The sequence below is a fragment of the Rhinolophus hipposideros genome (assembly GCF_964194185.1).
Source record: "Rhinolophus hipposideros genome assembly, chromosome: 9".
Classification (NCBI taxonomy): domain Eukaryota; kingdom Metazoa; phylum Chordata; class Mammalia; order Chiroptera; family Rhinolophidae; genus Rhinolophus; species Rhinolophus hipposideros.
Window position 1 is genome coordinate 87936838 of NC_138055.1, and position 23864 is coordinate 87960701.

Below are 23864 nucleotides of genomic sequence, written 5' to 3' on the forward strand. Positions count from 1 at the left end.
TCAATGTGCACTCAAAAAGAATGTGCATTCTATAGATTGGGGATACAATGTTCTATAAATGTCAATTAGGTCAAATTGTTTATGTCAGAAAGTTGTTCAAATTTTCTATAGCTGTACTGATTTTTTTTGGACATTTATTCTATCAATTGCCAAGAGATTGAGGATTTATATTTTTCTCCCTCTAGTTCTGTAGATTTTGCTTCATGTCTCTGAAGTTCTGTACACACATGTTGAATAGCTTTGTAGCATGTCAGTTTGTCCACCTGAGATACATTTTACAGAATTCTTTTTCTATTATGTTTCTAGTTAGGATGAGTCACAAGGAAGACTCTTGTGAGATTTGGAAGGTATAAACAAGGCAGGAATCATTTTATACTGCACCCATATCATTGCTAATGTGTTGCAGCAACAGCTAGGCCTGCAATTGTTCTGCTTTCTCCTTCAGCTTCTCTGATTCCTAGGGCAGCTGTGTGTGTTTAGCTCCATGGTGAAACACCCAAGGCTCTGTAGGATATGCTCTACCAAGGTCCAAGGCAATAGTATGAACACACGTTTCAGCTTGTTCTCATAAGGTTCACGCTTGTGCTTACGGTGATCGGTGTTCCTGATCTCCCCTTATGTTACATCCATATTCTTTTTCTGACTACCTGTCCTGTGGACTTCATATATATATATATATATATATATATATATATATATATATATATATATATATATATATATATATTCTACTGGATCTGCTTTAGGGTTTGGTACCAAGACTAGCTCCTGAGAAACGGAATCGAAGGAGGTGTTCTCTGAATTGGTTCTGAGTTTTAAAGGCACTAATAAGTCTATTACCGTTGGTAAAGAGGGCAGTGATAGCCAATAGCAAGAAATGGCAAAGGAGTTACTAAAATTTTAGCTTTAGATTCTATAATAAAGTACCCATAGAAGATAAGACTGGATAACCAATATTTGCTACCTTAGCACATTTTAGAAAAATAAGAAGTATAATGGGGTGGGTGGGTTGGTTACTACTAAGTATGTTAGAAAACTTGGAGAAAGAAAATCATGAGCACAGGCATTTAAAATTTTCAGCTCAGGGTCTGTATATTAGCACCTAAAATCTTCTATGACTTCTCTGAAAAACAAAACAAAACTTATTTCCCATAGGCGCAGGGCCAAGATTTCTGAAAACCAAATCCAAAGTCTAATCCTGCAAATACCTGAATTATAACACAAATTGAATTTGCACCCTTGCAGGGTCTCTTGTTAAAGTTGAGGCATCTACTGGGAAGAAATGGGATCCTGAAAATTGGAATGGGAACATATGGGCAAATTCTGAGGAAGCTGTGACTTCAGGTCCCTAAGTTACACAGTTTTCTTTGTTAATAGAAGCACCTTCTACCCCTGCCTGAGGGAGTTTTCCTTTTCCTGCGGAACCGTACCTGCCTCCCTTGGGGTATTTTCTTGCCAGGTACTGCTGATTCTCCTCTGGACCTACCCCCACTAACCTTTTCTGCTGCTATCCCTACAACTAGATTGAACTCCAAGCAGGCCCTGCAGGATACAAAGTGTGACTCATGGGGCAGTGTCATACACAGCAAAAGAAATATGTGCTGTTTCTGATTTATACAGATTGAAAGCTAGGGGACATATGTGGAAATGTATATTAAAGGTGTAGGATCAACATGAAAGAAATATAAAGTTGGATTGGGCCAAGTTTATTAATCTAGGACCACTGAGCAGAGATTCTACTCTGCTCCTAGAGCAGAGTAGTTCCAGGAGCTTGAAAGGCTTCTAACTGTTGGTTTGGTTGGTTGCCTGAAACAGGGACCCAAAGTTAGCCTATGCTAAATGAAATGTCAGAACTTTCTCTGTATGTTGAAGAGGAAGGCTTGAAAAGATTGGAATATAAGAATGCATTTGTCATGTGAAACCTATTCACCAACAACACAGAACAGTCCTTTCACCACAGCTGTGAGAAATAAATTTGCGAGGGGGGTACAGCATCCTTGAAGAACTCTGTGATTGTTCTTCTCTACAGTTCAGCTATTACAGGAGGAATTTCTACCACTGAACTGAGATCCCTAAATGCAATGAGAATAATATCAAACTGGGATCCTGAGGTAGCAGAGGTCAAATTGCAGCAGTTAATCGCCAAAGATAAGGTGGGCATCATTACTATAAAGGACATGGGAGCCAAAGATTATTCAGAGTAGTCTGAGTTGCAAAGACCTCTAGGGTTGGCGAGTGATCATAGTCTCTCTAGGAAAGAAATAGATGGGAAGCCTACTAAATTCTTGCTTAGTGTGTTTAAACAGAAAATTTACAGGTCTAGTGAACAGAAGTGTGGCTTGAATCACCGAGATAGGGAGTCTTAGCCCATCAGTTGATTTCCAGTTTGCAGACCTAGAACCGCTTGAATGAAGGAAAAGTCATGACCCTTCGGGAAAAATCCTGTTACATTGCCAAAAATGTGTGCTGTTAATCATTCTCCCAGCCTTCCCCAAAACGGCCTACCACCAGTTACCAGGCTGATAACAAAAGAGAAAAAAAAGATTTCTGAGGATTACTGGACACTGGCTCTGAACTGACACTAATTCCATGAGACCCATTAGTCCAGGAGACTAATTCCAGGAGACCTACATCCCCATTCAGTTTGCGTGTTTGCCCTATGCAGAAGGTAGAGATAGATCTGGGAGAATGACCCCCGTGCAGAAGACAGAGATGGATCTGGGAGAATGACCATGGCCTATCCTAAATATAATCAGGTGATTCCAATTGAAGTCACTGTTTCAGATGTGGTTTCATTGCTTGAGCAAGCTAATACTGAGAGCTACTCTTTTTTTTATCAGTTTCAGAAATTTATCCACTTATATTTCTTCAAATATTTTTTTCTGTCTCATTCTTTCTCTGCTCTGGAACTCCAATTACCCACATATTTTACCACTTGATTCTGTCCCGGAAGTCACTGAGGCTCTCTTCTCTTGTTGTCATTTTTTTTTTCTCTTTATGGATAATTTCTATTGACCTGTCCTCAAGTTCATAGATCTCTTCTTTCTATTTGTCCTATCTGCTATTAATCCCATCCAGTAAATATTTGGTTTAGAGCTTCTATTTTTGCTGTAGGATTTCACATATCCATCTTCTATTGGAGATTTTTTTTTAATCACATTTATTATAGTTATTTTAATGTCTTTGATAATTCCAAGATCTGGGCTATTTATGGATCTGTTTCTACTGACTAATTTTTCTCTTGACTGTGGATCAAATTCTCCTGTTTCTTCATGTCTTACAATTTTTATTTTATGTCATAGATGATGTCCAAGGAAAAATACCAACTGAAGTTAGTTTTTGTTGTTGCTGTTTTCCAAAAAGTAATGTATTTTCCTTTGTGAGGCAGCTAGAGTTATGGTTTGGTCAGTTCAATCCAATCACGAGTTTATGGCTGAGTTTAGGATGAGTTTATGGCTTTAATCCCTGTCAGGTACTTGGAATTCAACCACAGGGCTGAAAGATCTTGTATTTGTTTTTAAGCTTAGCCACTACTTCCTGTGCTGCCCAGTGTTCATATCTTTGATCACAGAAGAAGCTGAATAAACTAAGGGTTTTGTTAGATTGAGTTCACTTTTGGCTCTAAATTATTTGAAAGTGAGCTCAAGTCTATTCCTCCAGAAGATGTCTGGAACCAAACACTACAAGACTGGTAGACATCAAAACTGCATGACCTCAAATCTGTCAGACCACAAGACTGAAGACGGTTTCTCCAGAACCACGTAGAGGGCATGGTGCATAATCCAGTCTCTACAAATAGGAAGATAACATAGTGGTTATGCATACCAATTCTGGAGCTACAATTCCTGCATTCAATTCATAGTTCCAATGCTTTTGAGCTCTCTGACCCAGAACATATTTAGCCTTCTGTGTCTCAATTTCCCCATCTGGAAAATGGGGTAATAAGAGCACCTACTTTGTAGGGTTTTGTGATGGTTAAATAAATATAGTAAGTGTTACATAAGTGTTAGCTCTGGCTTTTTGTGACAACTATGATCCTTTTCATCCATGAAAGAAAATTGTTGAGGGTGAACAGAGAATGGAGGCAAAACAATAGCAAAGCTTTCAGAAACCTCTCAATCACAGCCATAGTTAAAAGTCCTCCCTGCCTTTTCTGATGCAATTAGATTGGCCCAGAATGTCTGCATATCCTAGTTGCTGAAAGAGAGTTGCCCAAGTGCTCCCCCTCCCACCTTTAATTCATTGTCTTTTGTCAATTCTTTGGCCCCTTCATCCCTTCCTTAAGGCCACAGATTGCAGGAGTCAGGTCCAAAGGTACAAGCTCTGGGAGAAGAGAAGTTGTGACTTAGCAAATCTTCCCCTACTTGGCCTGCCAACAGTCAAGTTTCTCTCCGTTTCTACCCCTGCTTTAATCATGCCTGGCTCCGGGCTCCGGAGAACAGCCCAAAAAATCCCAGACATTTCGGACAGAGCTTGCCACTCTTTGTTGGGAACAATTCCTAGCCCCCATCTGTGGATGACTTTGTCTCCCAGCTTTCCTGCCTATTAAACACATGACAACCCAGTGACTAATTCCTGGAAAATGAAGGCCTGAAGAAACTATTTCAAAAGAAGCTGCAGCAAGATTGTCAAAAGAAGAGAGCTGGCCAGGAGTGGGATGGGCGCCCAAGGCTTGGGGGCTGGGAACACAGCCCTACTGGCAGGTGGCTGAGGCACCAAGCCCAGGGCCTGTCAAAGACGCTGAGAATTCAGAGCTGGGATCTGGGAGGTCATGGATCTGGCCCTCTCCACTTTGCGCGGAGGTCTCAGTAGGCACACATCTGTCACTTCTGTTCCTGTTCCAGATTCCATTCTTTTTGGACGCCCTGGGATGGAAGGCCACAGTCCTCTCCCTCGTCCCTGCCCTCTGAAGGCTGAGTACGGCATCCTCTCTGGATGGAGTCATGGGATAGAAGAACAGAACTGTCTACAATTACTTCCCGCTGTGCTCTCCAGCCCCAAACAGTGCCCTTCGCCAAACTCAGCACTTCTTGTTTGTATTTGCAGGCTAATCAACCCCAAGCCATCCCGCACCATGTTTCCTAAACACTCACTGATCACTATTAATCAGCAAGCTGGCCGTGCTGCTGCTGCCCTGTGAGCATCTTGTTAATAATGGCAGAAGACTGCCAAACAGCCAGCTCGGCTCCGGATGGTGAGCTATGGGTCTTGCCCAGACTGAGGAGGCAAAAGCATCGCTGTGAGCCGTCTGGCACAGCATGGAGATCCCTGGTGCAAGATAATGAGAAATGAGCAGGCCCTCTCTCTTCCCACAAGAACGTTAAGAGTCCAACCCCTCGTCCCTCTCCTCTTTTCCTACCAGATGATCTTAGAAACCTAAAACAGGGTGGAGGGAGAGCTTGGGGTGAAGGAAGGCCAGCTAGACACCCCTCCATGAGAGCCCTAAGCCAGGATCTAGAGTTGGCTGGCAGCAGTAGGAGGGATTTAAGCTAGGTAATCAGAAGCACTTCCCGATGTGAAGGATTGTTAAAAGTATTCTAGGACAGGTTACTAAGGAAAGACATGTTATCCGTGACTTACAGATCTTTTACCACAACTTAGTGAGCTCAGTCTACATTATGTTTATACATGTTCATGTACAGATTTGATTTTTCTATCAATACACAAAATTGAGGGAGCCTGGTGTAATAGTTATCTGATGACCTTTGGTGTCCTCTCCCAGTGGAGGTCTTACCCTGCTGAATGCCTGGTCGTGGTCATGACCATGTATCATCTGAGCAACGAGATTAGCAGCCATGTCAATAAACCTTTGCAAATCAAATGATGTGCCTAGCCATGAGTTATAGGCTGGAGAACCAAGTCCTGAGGAATTACAGAGATTAATAACAGCACGGGAGAGCACACCTCAGGTGCCAAAGTGTGGCCCAGCAAGAACGTAGCAATTCAGATGGGGGTGTGAGAGAAGGCCCCGTGGGGAGTGGAGCCTGGAGACTGGGGAAGGGTAGGCATGAGGTGCACATTGTGGTTGGTTGGTTTCTGTGGGGGGTGGGATTTCAGGCAGGCCCCAGGGGAGGCATCTGGGGGGCCCTGGAACTGCTGCTTCTTAGGAATCTGCCCTGAAATAGGTGTCCAGAGCCACAGGCCTATTAGAATTTGTTGCAACATATCGTTTAATTAGGGGCAGGGTCTTGAGGAGGGAAGCCCTTGAAAGAGCCCTTTCTGCCTCCCAGAACCTCTCAGGCCTAGACAGTACTCTGTGCACTGCCAACTCTGTGCGCATCCCAACCCCCACCCCCATGGGGAGCAACAGCTCACTCATCTGCCCTGAGAGGGCATTGGGTCCACAAGAGCTGAAGCTTAGCTGCCCAGGCCCTCTGGTGCCAGGACCCCAGAACTAAACACAATGACCAATCTCCCCACATCCACCCCACTGCAGGCTCCAGGCCTAAGCTTTTATATGGAGAGCAGTTCTCAGGGGGCCAGGCTGAATCCCTGAGTCTAGAAGTAACTGAGGGACTCTGCCTCCACTCTCTACCTCCACATGGAATTACAAAGGAACCAGCGGGAACAAAGTCAACATTTCCGGAAAGAAAGAACTATTTTAGAAGCTGTATGGCATTGTAGTTAGGAATGAAGCCCCTAAGCCCCAAAAGGGAAGGTTTTATTTCTAGCGCTGCCATTTATTATCTCATGACCTTATGGACAAAGGAACCAGCAAAGATGAACAAAGGTTGGTTGACTGGTGCCTAAGGTCTTATGTTCTCACCTGTATAATGGGAACAGATAATAGCACCAACCTCAGAGGAATAAATGAACCCATAATATCAAATGCTTGGAACAACACCCAGCATGTTGTAAGCATTCAAAAAAAAAAAAAAACCCCAAAAAAACCCCAAATGCTGGCTATTATTATTAAACAGCTCATTTCAATACAGAAAGGTTTCACAGAAGCATCTAATTGGAAGGGAGAACTTCAAGACTTATTTTGAAAACATATTTGCATAGCAAGCCAACCTTTGTTCCCTTTTCAGTATTTCTTCATAGCATAAGGGGATAATAGAAATAGTTTCTTCCTGGGGTTCTTAGGAGGATTAAATAAAAGGATACATGTACTGTGCTGGGAACAGTCAGCACCCGGGTAATGTTAGCTATTTATTGGGGTGGCTTGAAGGAGTGTTGGTGGTGATAAGAGCAGGGCGGGGGTAAAAATACCATTTGCCCCCACTACAGCCCAGAAGCCTCTTGTTAGGAAGCTCTGTTCTGTGCTACAGCTCACAGAATTCTTCCCCGCTTTGGTATAAGACAAGCATTTACACATAAGAATTTCCTGAGAATCAATCAGGGTGCCAGACCCGGGCCAGATTTCCAAGGAAGCTTCCTGAATTTTTTTTCTCCTACAGGCATTCATTGGTCTTGGACAAACTTAAGGGTTCATGCTTATCACCGCCTGAAGACCGGACATCATGAACTCCAGAATGACCTTTTGGCCTCAGGTCACTAGCTGCAAAACATCTGAGCTGCTAGAGCAAGGACCAAGGACATCCAGGCCACCTGGACCACCTGGGCTGAGGGTCAGGAAGAGACACAGGTGCCGGACCACAAAACAAAGAAACCCTGAGCTCTCCTTTCTCGCCAGCTGAGAAACACAGACACACACTTTCACCTACTCACCTGCTGCAGGCCTGGCCCGGACCCCCTCCCAGGGGCCCCATGGGAGAGGGGATCAGGGGCCTCGGGACACGGGACAACTCACTTCATGACAGTACAGACTGGAACACACTATGCTCTCCCAGATAACAGCGATGACAAAGCAGGGCCCCATTCAGCTGGCCCCATTCAGACACCGGCTCAGGACGGTTTACCTCGTGGATCCCAAAGTGGGCATAGGAGTCGAAGTAGTAATCTCTCGAGGTCATCTCCTCTGGGTTCAGCAGCTTGGACATCTTGCCCCGTCCTGGACAGCTAGGTTGAGTGGATACATGATGGACACATTGCACAGGCTTGGGTGGGATGACAGGCTGAGGGGGCTGAGAGGGGGGGCTGCTCACCTGAGGGGAAAGAAAGGGGGCCTGGTGTTAACAGTGTCAGCGAGGTCCTGCCCTCTGAGAGGCTGACTTTCCTTCCCGCTCCTGAGCCCGGCTCCCATCAGCCCCAGCAGCCACTCCTGAGAGGTGGATGGTGACTTCAAGCTTTCTGGAAGTCCCACTGATGGCCGAGTGGCATACTACTCAGGAACCAAACAGACCTGCATTTACCCCAGTTCCATCTTTTACTAGTCAGGTGACCGGAGTCCATCTAGGCTCCAGTTTCCATATCTGTCCAGTGGGAACAATAATACCTTTCATTGGAGGTGAATAGTAAAGATTCAATAAAGGGAAAGATGTACAGCATTGTGTCACATAGCATGGTGGCTGGAGAATAAAGCCAGAACGGGTCTACCGACATTCAAATCCCAGCTCTGCCACTTACTAGCTATACAACCTTGAACCAAATCATTAACCTTGTAGTGCCTCAGTTTTCCCATATCTATAATGGGGATACAACGGTTCCTATCTCCGAGAGTTGTCCTGAGGATTGGACAAGCTGGAGTCTGGAAAGTGTTTGGAAAAGGGCCGAGCACATACTAAGTGTTTGTTAAACTAAAGTGAGTCCCATGTGCACACTTAGGAAGATCATGCCCACGGGCTTCTCTCCACCCGACAGGCAATGCGTGGCCCCCAAAATGCAGGTCTCTTGGGTTCGGTGTGTCACACCTGTTGTCCTGCCCTCTGGTTTCTGATTCACAGTTCTGTTCTGAACTTCAGCAGAGTTTTCTCTGAACTGTGAAGACCTCACTGAGGGCGACCTGCCTGCGCACTAGTTCCTCCCCTTTCTGGGTCCCTCACTCCTGACACCCAGCCCGGATCCACACCCTCTTCTGCTGCCTGGGAAAGAAGTCCCTCTCCCTGGACGGCAGGAAATGCAGACGTGCACACACAGCGGGGAAGCGTTTTCTGAAAAGCATACAGGCAATAGTATCCAGTACGTGGTCACCTGGGGCTGGGAACCAGAGCTCCTGGATCCTATCCTGGCTCTAGTAAAATTGAAAATAGATATTGAGACGCAGACAGCACAGACAGCAAGAATGCTAACCCTGGGACCACACAGCCTCGCTTTGAAACACAGTCCTGCTACTTGTTGGCTGACAAATGATCTTGGGAAGTCATTTGTCATCACCATGCCTCAATTTCCTCCTCTGTAAAGCAGAGAGCATAATAAAAGCTACCTCGGGGAATTGTCAAGAAGTTTGGATGAGTCAATATATGTAAAGAAATTAGAACACTGCCTGCCATGCAATAAGTGCTTTATTATTATTATTATTATTATTATTATTATTATTCAGATTATATAAACAGGTCCCTGTTCTCTGCCTCAGTTGTCTCATCTGTGAGCTGGGTCAGCTCAGACTTTCTATCTCCTTTCCTGCAAAAGAAACGGGGAGGTCGGAGGACAGAGCAAGATCAAGAAATCCCAGTGACTCAGTCCCTTCCTCATGCTATGGACACAGCCCCAAGACTGCCCTGTGTCCAGGGCCAGCAGGGAGCCAGCTGGGGGTTGCGATGGTCCCATTTTCCTAGTGTATCTAGGCTGCAACCTCTGGGAAATAAGCACACTTCCCAGTTTAGCAACATCACATTTCAGGTCGGCGAGCTCCCTGGCTGGCTGGCAGAGGCAATCGGGACTGCCTCATTAGAATGCAGCAGGTGTGCCCACCCTCAGCTTGGGATGTTGGTCACGGTCTCCGGGAGGCTAAAAATAGACTATGTCAATTGCACACTCCCGTGCTGGCTACAGAGTCACCTCTAAAGCTGAAAAAGGCTCTGCACTTGAAGCAGACCCCAATCCTCTCTCTATTTAAATATATTAAGGAGACAGAAAGTCCTAGCTGGTCCAGTCAGAGTCTGCGGTCAAGGTCACTCCTGCACCCCTTAGCTGCCATTCAACTCTGATTCCAATGTCCCCTTTTCCACGGGGCTCCCTGAGACTCTTCCCCAAGCAGCCAACTTACAAATTGTCTACCGTGCACCAAACACGGTATTTATGGGGCAAAGGGGGGAATAGATATGGAGGGCGGAGATGGGACATTAAGCTCAATAACCACAAGTCATGTGGTCCAGTCCCTGGGGTCACAGATTGCCAGCCCAGCTCAGCCTCCCGCAGAGGGGACTGCACTCTGCCCATCAGGTGATAGGTGTGCCCTGCCCCAGGAGGCTGGGAGTGGGGAGGGACAGAGCAGTGGTCCGTGATTCCTGGGCATTCAGATACCTGGGTGGTGGTGCTTGTCATTTCAGAAATACCTACTGAGCATCTGACGCAGCGAGGCTCTCTGCAGGTCCTGTGGGAGAAACAGATGTACAGGACAGAGCCCTCAAAGGACACTGCTTTCTAGTAGGAGTATAATACCTGTGATGGCCCCACTGGGTGATTGAATAAGTTTGTTTTACAAGAGAAGCTCAGCGAATTGTTCTGGGGGCTCAAAAGAGAGAGAATTCACTTCAATTTAAAGAGTCAGAAAAGCCTGGGGTAGCAGCAGTAGGGTAGGCGGGAGCTTTCTGAATGGAATTCGGTAGATGGAGACGGTAGGAGGGCATTCTAGGAGGGGGCATGGCTTGAACAGAAAGGTAATGGGGTGGGAAAGCAGTGAACTTGTTTGGGGCACAACTCGATGGAGATAGTGGGAGATTTGGCTGGAAGAAAATGATGGCCAGATGAAGATGTAATTAAACACAAGGCAATGGGGCGCTATTGGCAGCTGGCTCTGTGTTTGAGCTCTACCTCAGGAAGATCGGCGTGGTGGCGGTGCAGGGCAAGGGGGAGAAAGGAAGAGGGGAGGGAGTGGCACTGGGAGACAAGGTATGAACTTCTGAGGCTATTTGCAAAGTCCAGTCAAGAAATAATGGGAACCTGAAACACTGTTGTGTGGAATCTACGGGATCTGGCCCTGGGCAGCACATCAGGAATCAAACAGTTCAAGCCTGGGGACTAGGAAAATGGTGGTGACACTAACAGAAATAAGCAAGTCAGCAAAAAAGCAGTTTGGGGTGGGGGAAGTGATGCATTTCAATTCGGATATGTGAAGTGTGAAATGTCATTGTGTCATAAGAAGAGATGTCTGGCAAACAGACAGTAATATAGCCCCAGTCAATGAATATCATAAACCAAATGAAAAGGCAAGTGATAAACTGTATGTATTTCTAACGTATGTGGCAGACAAAGGTTAATATCCTCACTATGGAGAGAGCACTTACAAACTAGTAAGAAAAAGATGAAAATCCCCAATTTAACATCGGATAAAGGATCTTATAGGCAATTTACACGGGAATAAACACAAATGGTAAATGAACATCAGCAAAAATGTTTAACCCATCTGGAAAGCAGATAACTTTAAATTAAAACAAAACAGTTACAATTTTTAAATACTCAATAAGCTCAACTCCTCCCCAAATCACCTTAAACTCTGCATTTTTAATGGCTGCACAAAAACAGGTACTTTCATATACTTCTAGTGGAAGGTAGTCTATGTGGAAGGTAGTTTGATAAATTCCATTGAAAGCGTTAAAAAAGCACAAATCTTTTAGCCCACTAATTCCATTTTTTGAATTTAATCCTAAGAAAAGAATCATGGACAATCGTAAACGTGTAGCTATAACAATTCTGTGATAGCACTATTCATAATGGCAAAAACCAGGAGTCAAACTGGAGGTTCTCCAAAGCAAACTTGATTATAGAAACTATGGTACATTCACACAATATAATACTATACAGCCTTTTAAAATATTGTGGGAGTGTTTAATAATACAGAAATGTAATCGTGATAAACTGTGGGTTGAGGAGAACAAGTGGGAGAAGAATAGACAGTGTGATTGGTTTTGAAAAGTAAAACCGATTCATGCCCTTGTGAGAGGAGGGGCGAGTTGGAGGTTGTCACAGGGTGTTGGATTGTGAACAGTTAATTCTTCCCTTTCTAGTGCTTGTTTATATTTTCTAAAATGCATGCCCTTAACACATATTGCTTTTGTAAATAGCAAAAATTAATATTGGAAAAGAAAAGGAAATGTGATCCCAGAGCTCTGCAGGGAAGCTGATGCTGGCACTGCAGAGTGGGAAACCATCCGCACAGAGTGGGGCTGAGGGGTTCAGTTGGGAGAGACCCTCCCCAGGCAAGGAGGTAGAGCGGGTGAGGCTGGGCCAGGGAGAGGAGCCGGAAACATCGTCCTCTGAAGACGTTTATATTGGACATTGAATCTCTCTGCACCAGCGCATGGGGCTTGTTTCCAGCTCACCCTGGACTTCCAGCTCTGCCTGTTCTGTCCTGGTGTCTGCTTCTGGTAATGATTTTTGCATAATTGCCTCCAGCCTTGACCTGGTGGGATGCCTGGTGCCCCAATGTGTAGAACAAGACTCCTTATTGGCACCAGGAGACCCAGGGAGACAAACATGTCCTGACTCCTTCAGTTCTGTGACTGCCCCTCCTCTGAGGACATGTGACCCCTCCCCCCCCGACACACACACACACACACACACACACACACACACACACACACACACTTGCACTCTGGTGACCGGGCAAAGACAGCTGCTGTCCAGCCTTGCATATGCAGACAACGCTGTGCTCAGTCACCTCTAAAGCTGAAAAGGGCTCTGTGCTTGAAGCAGACCCCAGTCTTGTCTCTATTTAAATATATTAAGGAGACAGAAAGTCCTAGCTGGTCCAGGCAGCCTATGTGATCAAGGTCACTCCTGCACCCCTTAGCTGCCATTCAACTCTGATTCCAAGGTCCCCTTTTCCATGGGGTCCCTGAGACTCTTTCCCCAGCAGCCAACTTACAAAGTGTGTACCATGCACCATACGTTGCATTTATGAGACAAAGGGGTGAGTAGATATGGGGGGCCGGGATGGGACATTCAGCTCAATAGCCACAGGCCCTGGGGACAGAAAGGTGACCGTGGTCCCTGGTGCTTCAGACTGTCAGCTCAGCTCAGCGTTCTGCAGAGGGGACTGCACTCTGCCCATCAGGTGATAGATATGTGTGCCCTGCCCCAGGAGGCTGGGAGTGGGGAGGGACAGAGCAGTGGCTCATGATCCCTGGCCATTCTGGGAACTATCTCTGCATAATCACCTCCAGCCTTGACCTGGTGGGATGCCTGGTGCCCCAGTGTATAGACCGAGCCCTGCCTTGCACTCTCCTCATCTCTCCCGAGGGCCCCAGGCTCAGAGCTCTGCCACTTGTGAAAGGTCTCTTGATGCTCTCTGCTTTCCTGGTTTGTTAAAGGTCACCTCCCACTGTTAGGATGTGTGACTTTTTCTTGTACTATCAGTGCCAACTGCTGCTCGGGACACTCACCTGCCTCCATGCCTGGCCTTCTCCAGAACATATTCAGCAGTTTTTCTTCCCAATAAACCATCTGTGATTTTCCTAGTCTACCCCCTTGCAATGGAGTAAACAGGCCCAGGCCCCGCTAAATGCTGAGATAAGGTAAAGGTCTGTGGAAGCACCAAAGCTGGAGACCACGAAGAGGACGGCTTCCTAAAGAAGTGTTTGAGCTGGTCCTCGAGGTTGGGTAGAATTTCCCTGGGCAGGGGTGGGGATTTAGGGCAAGGTTTTTTACCTAACCCCACATCTACCTGGAAATGAGGAGAGATAATTGATGGTGATGGTGATCCCTGACATTGACTGAGGACCCACTGTGTGCCAGGCACTGTGCACTTTACAAATATCATCTAAGAAAACCGTCACAGTAACTCAAGAGGGCACTGAAATTTATAGACGAACAAACTGAAGCTCAAAAAACTCAGTCAATTGCTTGAACCCAGAGCTGGCAGGTAACAGAGCCAGGAGGTAAACCAATATCTGACACCAAAGCCATCCTCTCGACATGGGTTCTCCAGCTAGCTCACGCTCAGTCCCACCAAGCTTAGCTGAGCCACTGCTAGGAGCCAGGCCCTGTGCTCAGAAATGGATAGCAAAGCTGGCTGGGGCAGGAAGCCCAGGCCTGGGGTAAGAAGGAGGGTCAACAGGCAATAACGAAACAGAGGAAAGGGCCTTGATGGAGCTAGGTACATGTAGGCACCGCCCCAAGGTGACCAAGCCCAAAAGGGAGAAGACAGTCAGTCCCAGTTTATAGGAGAAGCTGAGGCCACCCAAGAAAAGGAATGTGTCTAGGGTCACACAGGCTAATCTAGAACTGGGACCTCCTAGAAAATAAGAAAGGAGTGGTGGGGAGAGCAGAAAGAGCCTTTAAGAAAGAAGAGTGGAGGTGAAGGAGACACAAGGGGCGAAATGGCCGGGGCAGAGAGAAGCCAGCTCTTTCTGCACCAGGCAGCTGAAGCTAACCCAAGCCCAGGGGGCTATAAATGGCTCTTCCTGGCACCAGCTCAAGCTGTGAAAATGATTTTCCCGAGAACAAGAGGCTCCGCATGAGGAGCCAAATCCTGCCCTATTCTCCAAATGTCAAGAGAACTTTTCCTAACCTGAGTCGTTTGTCTTCAGCAGCAGCCTGCCTGGCCTGAGGCGCCATGGAGGGACAGAAAGGGGACTGCAGGGGTGGCGGCACCAAAGGGGGCGCAGAGCAGGGCATGGGAAGAGAGGGGCCTCCCAGCCCAGGTCTCACTGCGTCTTTCTTCCCAGCTGCCTTCCCCTTCCTCTCACGTCTCCCATTGTCACATCTAGCCCGGCCACAGGGCAACCCTCAGACACACATCACTGCCTTTCTTCCTCCTCATATTTACTCACCAGATGTGATGTAAACTGTGGTCCATGTAGTTGGTAAACACATATAGTCAGCTCTTCACGCACCGTCTGCCTTGCTTTACGGACCACAGCTTTATCCGAAAGAACATTCCAGTGGTGGAATGTCAGGCAGAGTGAGGCAAGCAAGGGGTCTGCTGGCCACCTGGACCTCTCCTACTGCCCACAAATAGAGAGCTTTCCTGTCTGCTTTGGACAAAGACAGCCCTGCTTTCAGCCTCATATCTACTCTCCTGCTCCCATGTTTCCTATCGTCTGGACTAAAGGCAAAACGGTACTGAAGTCACCCTCCCCGGAAGGAAGTGCTGCACTAGAGAAGATGGCCCTGGTTCACTGCTTCTCGCCTGCGCGTCAGAAGTCAGTGAGTGTGGGGGCCGGGGAGAAGGGTCTCCATGCTGCTGGTCCTGCAAGATGGTGTTGTCTCCCGGTACAAGGCCTCCAGGGCCCCGGGCTTGTTGGCTTGTCAGCAGGCTGCCACTTGCACCTCACTGGAGAGCTGGCTCGTTAAAGGCGTAGAGAGTCTCGAAGGCCCTGGGGCAAGGCCAGACATGGCTGCATGCACAGTGTGGGCTGCTGTCACCCACTGGGACCTTCCTGTATCACAGTGTCCCTGACTAACTCTGACTTCCCAGCAGAGCCCATCCTCACGTGCTTTTTAATTACCCTCACACTCAAGCCTCTTCCAAGGCGATGCTCCTGGAATCCTCTTCACTCAGGTCCTGCCACTCGCCATGCTCAGTCCCCACCCTTGCACTGCCAGGAGGTCTGCAGGGACCCTTGGCTGAGCCAGGGCTTGCAGAGCAATCCAGGGCAGTGGTTCTGAAAGTGTGGTCCCCGGGACCCCCGGCATCAGTGTCAGCACCAGATGGGAACTTGTAAGAAATGCAAATAAGTTCTCAGGCCTTACCAGGCACGACTGAATCAGAATCTCTAGGGTGGGCCCAGCAATCCACTCCAATAAGCCCTCCAAGTGATTCTGACGCATCACAAAGCTTGAGAACGGCTGGGCTAGAGTTGCACTTTCCCACATTGTATTCCGCAGAATAGGTACTCCTAGAAAAGGGATTCTGGGGTAAAGTAAGTTGGGGCAAATAAGCTAAACAGATATCTTTTTCTTGCTTTAGTGGGGTATAATTCACATAATATTGTGTAAGTTTAAGGTGTACAATGTAATGATTTGGAATACATATGTATATGTATATACATATATACATATACATATATATGTGGCAAAATGTAAAGAGATTTGTTATTTATAATCCTTTTAAGCCTTTCATTCGCTAAAATGAATTGTGGCTCTCCAAGAGGGAATTGGGGTGTCTAGTGCTACCAAATTTATGGTTATAGCACCCTTTTCTCCTGGGAGATCTATAAACATCTCTAGAAATTAATGGGAACTGTCTGGGAGGCTGTGATTTAGGACAGTGTTTCTCTACCACAACCTGCATCAGTCACTCTGGGGTGGGTCTCAGGCCCTAGCTCAGACCAATGGAGTCAGAGCCTGTGTGGTGAGAACCCAACATGGTGCACGATGAACCAGCTCCCCAGTGTTGCCTGTGAAACCCTGGTCTAGGCAGGCCTGCCTAGAAGCTACCTGCCTTCTCGGCTGCTTTCTGACCTCTGCAACAGCCCTCAGAGGCCAGCCTGGCACTGCCTTGGTGCTACTATAATTCCCAATGTCCAAGCCAGGCAAGGACACCTGGAAGAGAGGCAGCCACAGATTATAAAGAGTGCCTTAGCTGTCACGGCAAAGGAGCAGGGATTGGGTGTGGGCTCTGCCACCTTCAGGCTGGGTGACCTTGGGCCAATTCCTAGGGCCATTATGCCGCTCAGCCAGAAAGGCAGGCCTCAGCACGGTGTCCCAGGGCTCCTGTCAGCCCCTGACTGTCTCTTAGTGGTACAACAGCAGTGCCTGCTGCAAAGCAAAATGGCATTGCACCCACGCAGCACTCCCTCTGTCTCCTGGATCAGGAACTGCTAGGAGGGAATCTACTGGATTTGTTGGCCCTGACCTATTTTTTAAATAAACTGGGGCTGTTTTCCAGCTATTAGTCACTTTTCTCCCAAGCCTCCACGTATTAAATTCTCTTACATCCTCAGATATTTTGGCTGCAAGAGATGTCAGTTTAATTAGATGCTTGGCTCGTGGCTCTTTCTCCTTAATGGGCTTAAAAAGCAGACTTCCCCTTTTTTCCCTCCCCCTTCCCTCCCCAAGGCAACAGGAGCCTTTTTCTCTCCTTTAACTTGAAGGAGGTCACCGAGCACTTGGCTTCCCTCCCTGCTTTCCTTTACAGACAGATGTGCAGAAAGACACAGCCAATCCCCTCACACCCGTAACTGCGCTTGCAGTTGGACTAAACTCTAGTCCCACATTTGGGTGAAATCATCCCTGTGGGAGCTGAGCTGAGGCTCGTGACTCTCTCCCCTAGGCTCGGGGAGGTAGAGAATGCCAGGTAGCGTTCGCACAGGTAGAGCACCTGTGGATTCTGGTCTTGGTTCTCTCTTCCCCTATTCAGACCACTATGTAAAAGCCATGTAACCTTTCCTACCGTCAGTTTCCTCTTCTGTCATCTGACAAGTTATGTGTCCTGCCTCTTTTATGAGCCTACTGTGATGATGAAAAGATGCTGAGTGTGTATTTGGAGAAAACTTTAAAGTGTGGTAGAGCAGGATGAGACTTGCCTCTCTGGCAATCTGACTTTGGGCCCTGATGCTGTTTTTGGATGCTCTCTGGACCCTTCATGGCAGTAGACACAGTAACTTTGGCTGCGCCTCTCACTCCATGCTGCTGACTGCCTCACCCTGTCCTCACCCTCCTCATTGTCTACTCTCTAGGTTCTGTTCTGCTCCTCTTCTTCAGAGCTTTCTGTGTGCTATGTAATTGCTATCTGCAAGACCATGGCCATCATGGAAAGCCAGTCTTTTTCTCCAGCTTCTTGCTCCTATTCTGAACTCCTACGGCATCTGCTGATTATATTCTATGTTGTTGGCAAACGTTCTCATTCAAGTTGTGTCACAATTAATTGTAGGTGTTGCTGCTACGACCAAGAAACAAATTCTTTCAGACCAGTTTCCAGACCGTAGGTGTCATTGTCTTCCCCCTTAATACTTGGCCCAGACCTGGGGTTCAATACAGATGTGCTGATTACAGTACCCTTACTCTTCAGCTGGGTCAGCGTTGGCCCTCTTAAATAGATTATGAAAGTGAAATGATGGAGGCTGCTTCCATCCATTACTAATAATATCCAACTCTCTGGAGGGTTCAATGCTACTCCAAATGTCTTTACCAAGAACTGTCTTATGTCCTGGGATTTCAGGAGAAGAAAACATTTTGCAAATATAGAATGCATTTATTAAGCACTTGTAATCCCTTCCATATAGAGTACAAGTAGCTTCAAATACAGATTCAAGTGTATTTATTAGACATTTTTCCAGCCATCTCTTCACACCCAACTAGTGCAAGGCCAGAATTGCCAGTAATGATGCCATGGCTCAGAGAAGCCGACTGACTGATTCAACCCAGGCAGCATAGCTGGTTGGGACCCAGGAGCTGACCCCTCACAGAGTCTCTGGCCCCATGATTTGTCCATTAAGTCAATGGCTGGAGAAAAACAAGCTACAAAGTCATGTTGTAAGTCAGAAAGAAAATCACAAGTTGTTGGCCAAGACCATACCCACACTAGCTTGATCTAGATTCTTATCTGATTTCATGGGCTCCCTAAGACACTTTCCTTTTAGCTCTAGCAAACCTATTTACTGCAAATAAATATATTTTCACCTGAGATTTTTAGCAGAAGTGACTGACCCTTTTAATCAGAGATTCCAATATAAGTATTCACTGAAAATATTGACATTCTAATTTGAAAGGGAACAATGTCAGCCACCTGGTAATATGCAGGTCTACTTCAAGGGTGCTCTCAAATTAACCAATGACATATTCCAGGCAACTGGATTTTTAAAAGCACTCCCAGAGAATTCCAAAGATCAGTTTAAAAACTGAACAAAATGTAAGAAATAATAATTTTGAAGACATTGAACACCAGGCAATGAAATCCTGTATCCCTGAGAGATGACAAACAAACAAGATGAATGCCATGATGGCCTGATTTATTGCCTGGTGTGGTATCTGAGCAATGTTGTAGGCAGCGGGAACCCGGGCAGGGCTGGGAAAATCTCTTAGTGGCAGAGATGGAGGCGGGAATCAGGACAGCAAAGCCGCTAGAGTTTGCAAGGTGGAATACTGGAGAGTAGAAGACTGTACAGAGAGGGGCCTTAGGATATCTGGATAGAGTGTCCGTCAAGTCTTCAGCTGAGACTGACCAAATCATGCATGTGTAGAAACTACCTGAGGCCAGGAAAATAGCTACTGGAAAGCTAGAGGGACTAACCTATGGTACTCACAGAGAGCCAGAAATGTTTTTTGTGCCCCCAAGCCAGAGTAGAAAATCTCATATTTCATGAATACTCGAAGAGGTTTCTTTCCCCCCTCAGTGGTGAAATTAGCCCTAGACTAAAGACTTCTCTGATTCTACCAAATAAAGCTTGAAAACAAGACTTGAAAGGGTTAAACTCTCTAAGGAATTCAACTGCATCCCAAATACAAAATATCCAAAAATATCCGGCACCTGATAAGGTCTGGATTCCACAATGTCTGGCATTTAGTCAACAATTATCAAGCTGGCCAACGAAGTGGGAAAGTAACAGCCACTACATCAATCCAGAAAGGAGACAGACAATAGAATTAGGAGATAAGGTCATTAAAATTGTTACTGTGACTTTATTTCACATGTCTAAGAAATTAGAGGAAAGATTAACCATGTTAAGTAGAGACACGGAAGATATAAAATGACCCAAACTGAACTTCTACAGACAAAAACTACATGTTATGTAAAATAGACTTGATTAGGTTACCAGCAGACTAGACATTACAGAAGAAAAGACTAGTGAACTTAACACAAGGCAATAAAAACTATCCAAAATAAGACATAAAGAGAAAAAAAAAGACCCAAAAAAGCTAAACAGAGCACCAGTGAGCTGTGGAACAACTTCAAGTGGCTTAGTACTCACGGAATTGTAGTACTCAAAGGAAGGGGAAACAAAAAAATATCTAAAGAAATATTGGAACGATGGCTGAAATTTTCCAAATGGATAAAAACCATAAACTTACAGATCCAAAAAGCTCAACAAACCCTGAAGAAAAGAAATAAGAGAGAAAAGAACGTACACCAAGTTATATCGTAATCAAATTGCTTAAAACCACCAATAAATAGAAAATCTTAAAAGCATCCAGAAGTAAGACAAAGACATGTTACCTACAAAGAAACTAATACAAGAATGACAGCCAGGGGCAGCCAGATGGCTCAGTTGGTTAGAGCGTGAGCTCTGAACAACAGGGTTGCCGGTTCGATTCCTACATGGGCCAGTGAGCTGCGCCCTCCACAACTAGATTGAAGGACAACGATTTGACTTGGAGCTGATGGGTCCTGGAAAAAAACCACACTGTTCCCCAATATTCCCCAATAAAATTTAAAAAAAAAAGAAAGAAAAAGAAAAAGAATGACAGCCAACTTCATATAAGAAACAATACAGGCCAGAAGAAAGGGCAGCAATACCTTTAAAGTACCGAAAGGAAAAAAGAAAAACCGTCAATTTAAAATTCTATACACAGTGTAAATCTCTTTCCAAAATTAAGGCAAAGTATTTTTTGAGGCATACCAAAGCTGAAAGTTTTCATTATCTACAGGCCTACACTATAAAAATGCTGAAGGACATTCTACGGGCAGAAGAAAAATGATACTAGATAGAAATCTGGATCCATGCCAAGAATGGAGTGCTCTGGAAATGGTAACTACGTGGGTAAATATAAAAAATGCCTTTCTTATTGTTTAAATGACCATTAACTGTATAAATAGAAATTTTATAACAATGTCTTGTGGGTATATAACATATGTAGGAATAAAATATATAATAGCAATAAGCACAAAGGCCAAAGGGGGAGAAATTGAAGTATATTTGTCGAAAGATTTTTATAATATATGTCAGGTGCTATAATATTACTTGAAAGTAGATTGTGATAAGTTCAATATATATTCTACAAACTCTAAAGAAGCCACTTTATAAAAGCATGTAAAGTTATAGATAATAAATCAGCAAGGGAAATAAAATAGAATCATAAGAAATACTCAGGTATTGTCCCCCACCCAGAGGACTTTAAAAAAGTGTAAGGGTAACAAAGAACTTGTAAGCGACATAGAAAGAAATAGAAAGATGATAGCTTTAAACCAAACAGCACCGATACAATATTTATATTTAATTACATTAACTATAAATGGTCTAAATACCTCAATTAAAAAGAGACTGTCATATTAGATTTTAAAAACAAACATATGCCATCTTGTATGAAACTTACTCTAAGTTTAAAAAAAAAAAGGTTAACACCTCAGGGATGCTGTGGATGCCTGGTCATGGCATTGTACACCAGAGGCTGGACATTAATGAATGCCAACTATAATTTTATGTGTATAATGTGATGGCTCAGTGTGAGGTCGGGGTGGTGGTGGATGGGGGGAGGGGGGTTCACGGTGTGAGGGATGTAAAAATAAAATAAAATAAAATAAAATAAAACTATAAAAAAAACGGTTAAAAGTAAAGGGATTTTTAAAATGCCATGTTAACTCTAATGAAAAAGGTATAAAATATGACTCTAAATATAGCTATATTAATATCAGACAAAGTAGATTTTAGAGCAAATAGTATCAGGAAAAAAAACTTTTCATAATGATAAAGGGGTCACGTTATCAAGAGGACATAATTCCAAATGTTTATTGATCTAATTAAAAACATGCAAAACATGAAGCAAAAACTGATAAAACCAATTTTTAGGGAAATGCAAATTGAAACTATAAGGAATGGAAAGACATTCCATGCTCATGGATTGGAAGAATCAACATAGTTAAAATGGCCATATTTTACCCATATACCTAAAGCAATATACAGATTTAATGCAATCCCCATCAAAATCCCAATGGCCTTTTTTAAAGAAATAGAACAAAAAGTCATCAGATTTGTTTGGAACCACAAAAGACCCCGAATAGCCAAAGCAATCTTAAGAAAAAGGAACAGTGCTGGAGGTATCACACTGCCTGACTTTAGCTTGTACTACAGGGCTACAATAATCAAAACAGCATGGTATTGGCAGAAAAACAGACACACAGACCAATGAAATAGAATTGAGAACTCTGAAATAAAACCACATAAATATGGACAGATAATTTTTGACAAAGAAGCTAAAAACATACAATGGAGGAAAGACAGCCTCTTCAATAAATGGTGCTGAGAGAACTGGATAGCCACGTGCAAAAGAAAGGAACTGGACTGCTATCTGTCACCATGTACCAAAATTAATTCAAAATGAATCAAAGACTTAAGCATAAGACCTGACACAATAAACTGCATAGAAGAAACATAGGTCTAAACTTATGGACCTTGGGTTCAAAGAGCATTTTATGAATTTGACTCCAAAGGCAATGGAAGTAAAAGCTAAAATAAACGAATGGGACTATATGAAACTTAAAAGCTTCTGCACAGCAAAAGAAACCATCGACAAAATAAAGAGGCAACTAACTGAACGGGAGAAGATTTTTCCAAACAGTGCCTCCGATTAAGGGCTAATATCCAAAATATACAAGGAACTCATGCAACTCAACAACAAAAAAACAAACAACCCAATTGAAAAATGGGCAGACGACCTGAAGAGACATTTCTCCAAAGAGGACATACAACTGGCAAATAGACATGTGAAAAAATGCTCAACATCACTAATCATCAGAGAAATGCAAATAAAACTCACAATGACATATCACCTCACCCCAGTCAGAATGGCTGTCATCAACAAGACAAATAGTAACAAGTGTTGGAGAGGCTGTGGAGAAAAAGGAACCCTCATACACTGTTGGTGGGAATGCAGACTGGTGCAGCCGCTATGGAAGGCAGTGTGGAGGTTCCTCAAGAAATTACGAATAGAATTACCATATGACCCAGCAATCCCTCTCCTGGGTATCTACCCAAAAAATCTGAAAACATTTATCCATAAAGACACGTGTGCTCCAATGTTTATTGCAGCTTTATTTACGGTGGCCAAGACATGGAAACAACCAAAATGTCCTTTGATAGATGAATGAGTAAAGAAGTTGTGGTATATATACACCATGGAATACTATTTGACAGTAAGAAAAGATGATATAGGAACATTTGTGACAACATGGATGGATCTTGAGAGTATAATGCTAAGCGAAATAAGTCAGACAGAAAAAGCAGAGAACCCTATGATTTCACTGATATGTGGTATATAAACCAAAAACAACAAAAGAACAAGACAAACAAATGAGAAACAAAAACTCATAGACACAGACAATAGTTTAGTGGTTACCAGAGGGTAAGGGGGTGGGGGATGGGAGATGAGGGTAAAGGGGCATCAAATATATGGTGATGGAAGGAGAACTGACTCTGGGTGGTGAACACACAATGGGATTTATAGATGATGTAATACAGAATTGTACACCTGAAATCTATGTAATTTCACTAACAATTGTCACCCCAATAAATTTAAAAAAAGAAACTATAAGGAGATAGATACCAAGTCACACCTATTAAGATGGGTAGTATTAAAAATAAAAAAAGGGTAAATAGGTCTTGGCAAGGATGTTGAAGAAATTGGAACCCTATGCACTGTTGATGGGAATGGAAAATAATACTACCAATTTGGAAAACAGTATTATGCTTCCTCAAAAAATTAAAAATAGAATTACCGTATGATCCATCAATTCCACTTCTAGGTATGTACTCAAGAGAATTGAAAGCAGGGTGTCGAAGAGATATCTGTAGACCCATTTTCATAGCAGTATTATTCACTAGCCATTTATTAGCCAAAACGTGGAAGAAACCCAATTGTTTCTCAATGGATGAATGGATAAGCAAAATGTGACATATAGAGATATATAGGTATAGATATATAAAACAGAATATTATTTAACCTTTAAAAAGGAGGGAAATTCTGACACCTGCCACAACGCGGAT

At 44.4% G+C, this 23864-nt stretch overlaps 1 protein-coding gene across 2 annotated transcripts in view; it reads right to left on the bottom strand.

Annotated features, from left to right (window-relative positions):
• Positions 1-23864, bottom strand: part of PRMT8 (protein arginine methyltransferase 8) — a 97859-nt gene that overhangs the window by 48411 nt on the left and 25584 nt on the right. The window contains exon 2 of one of the 2 annotated variants that reach the window (XM_081059867.1): positions 7863-8048. In XM_081059867.1, coding sequence (XP_080915993.1) covers positions 7863-8048 — 186 coding nt within the window. The remainder of the gene's footprint in view (positions 1-7862; positions 8049-23864) is intronic. The other variant, XM_081059868.1, reaches the window with a different exon arrangement.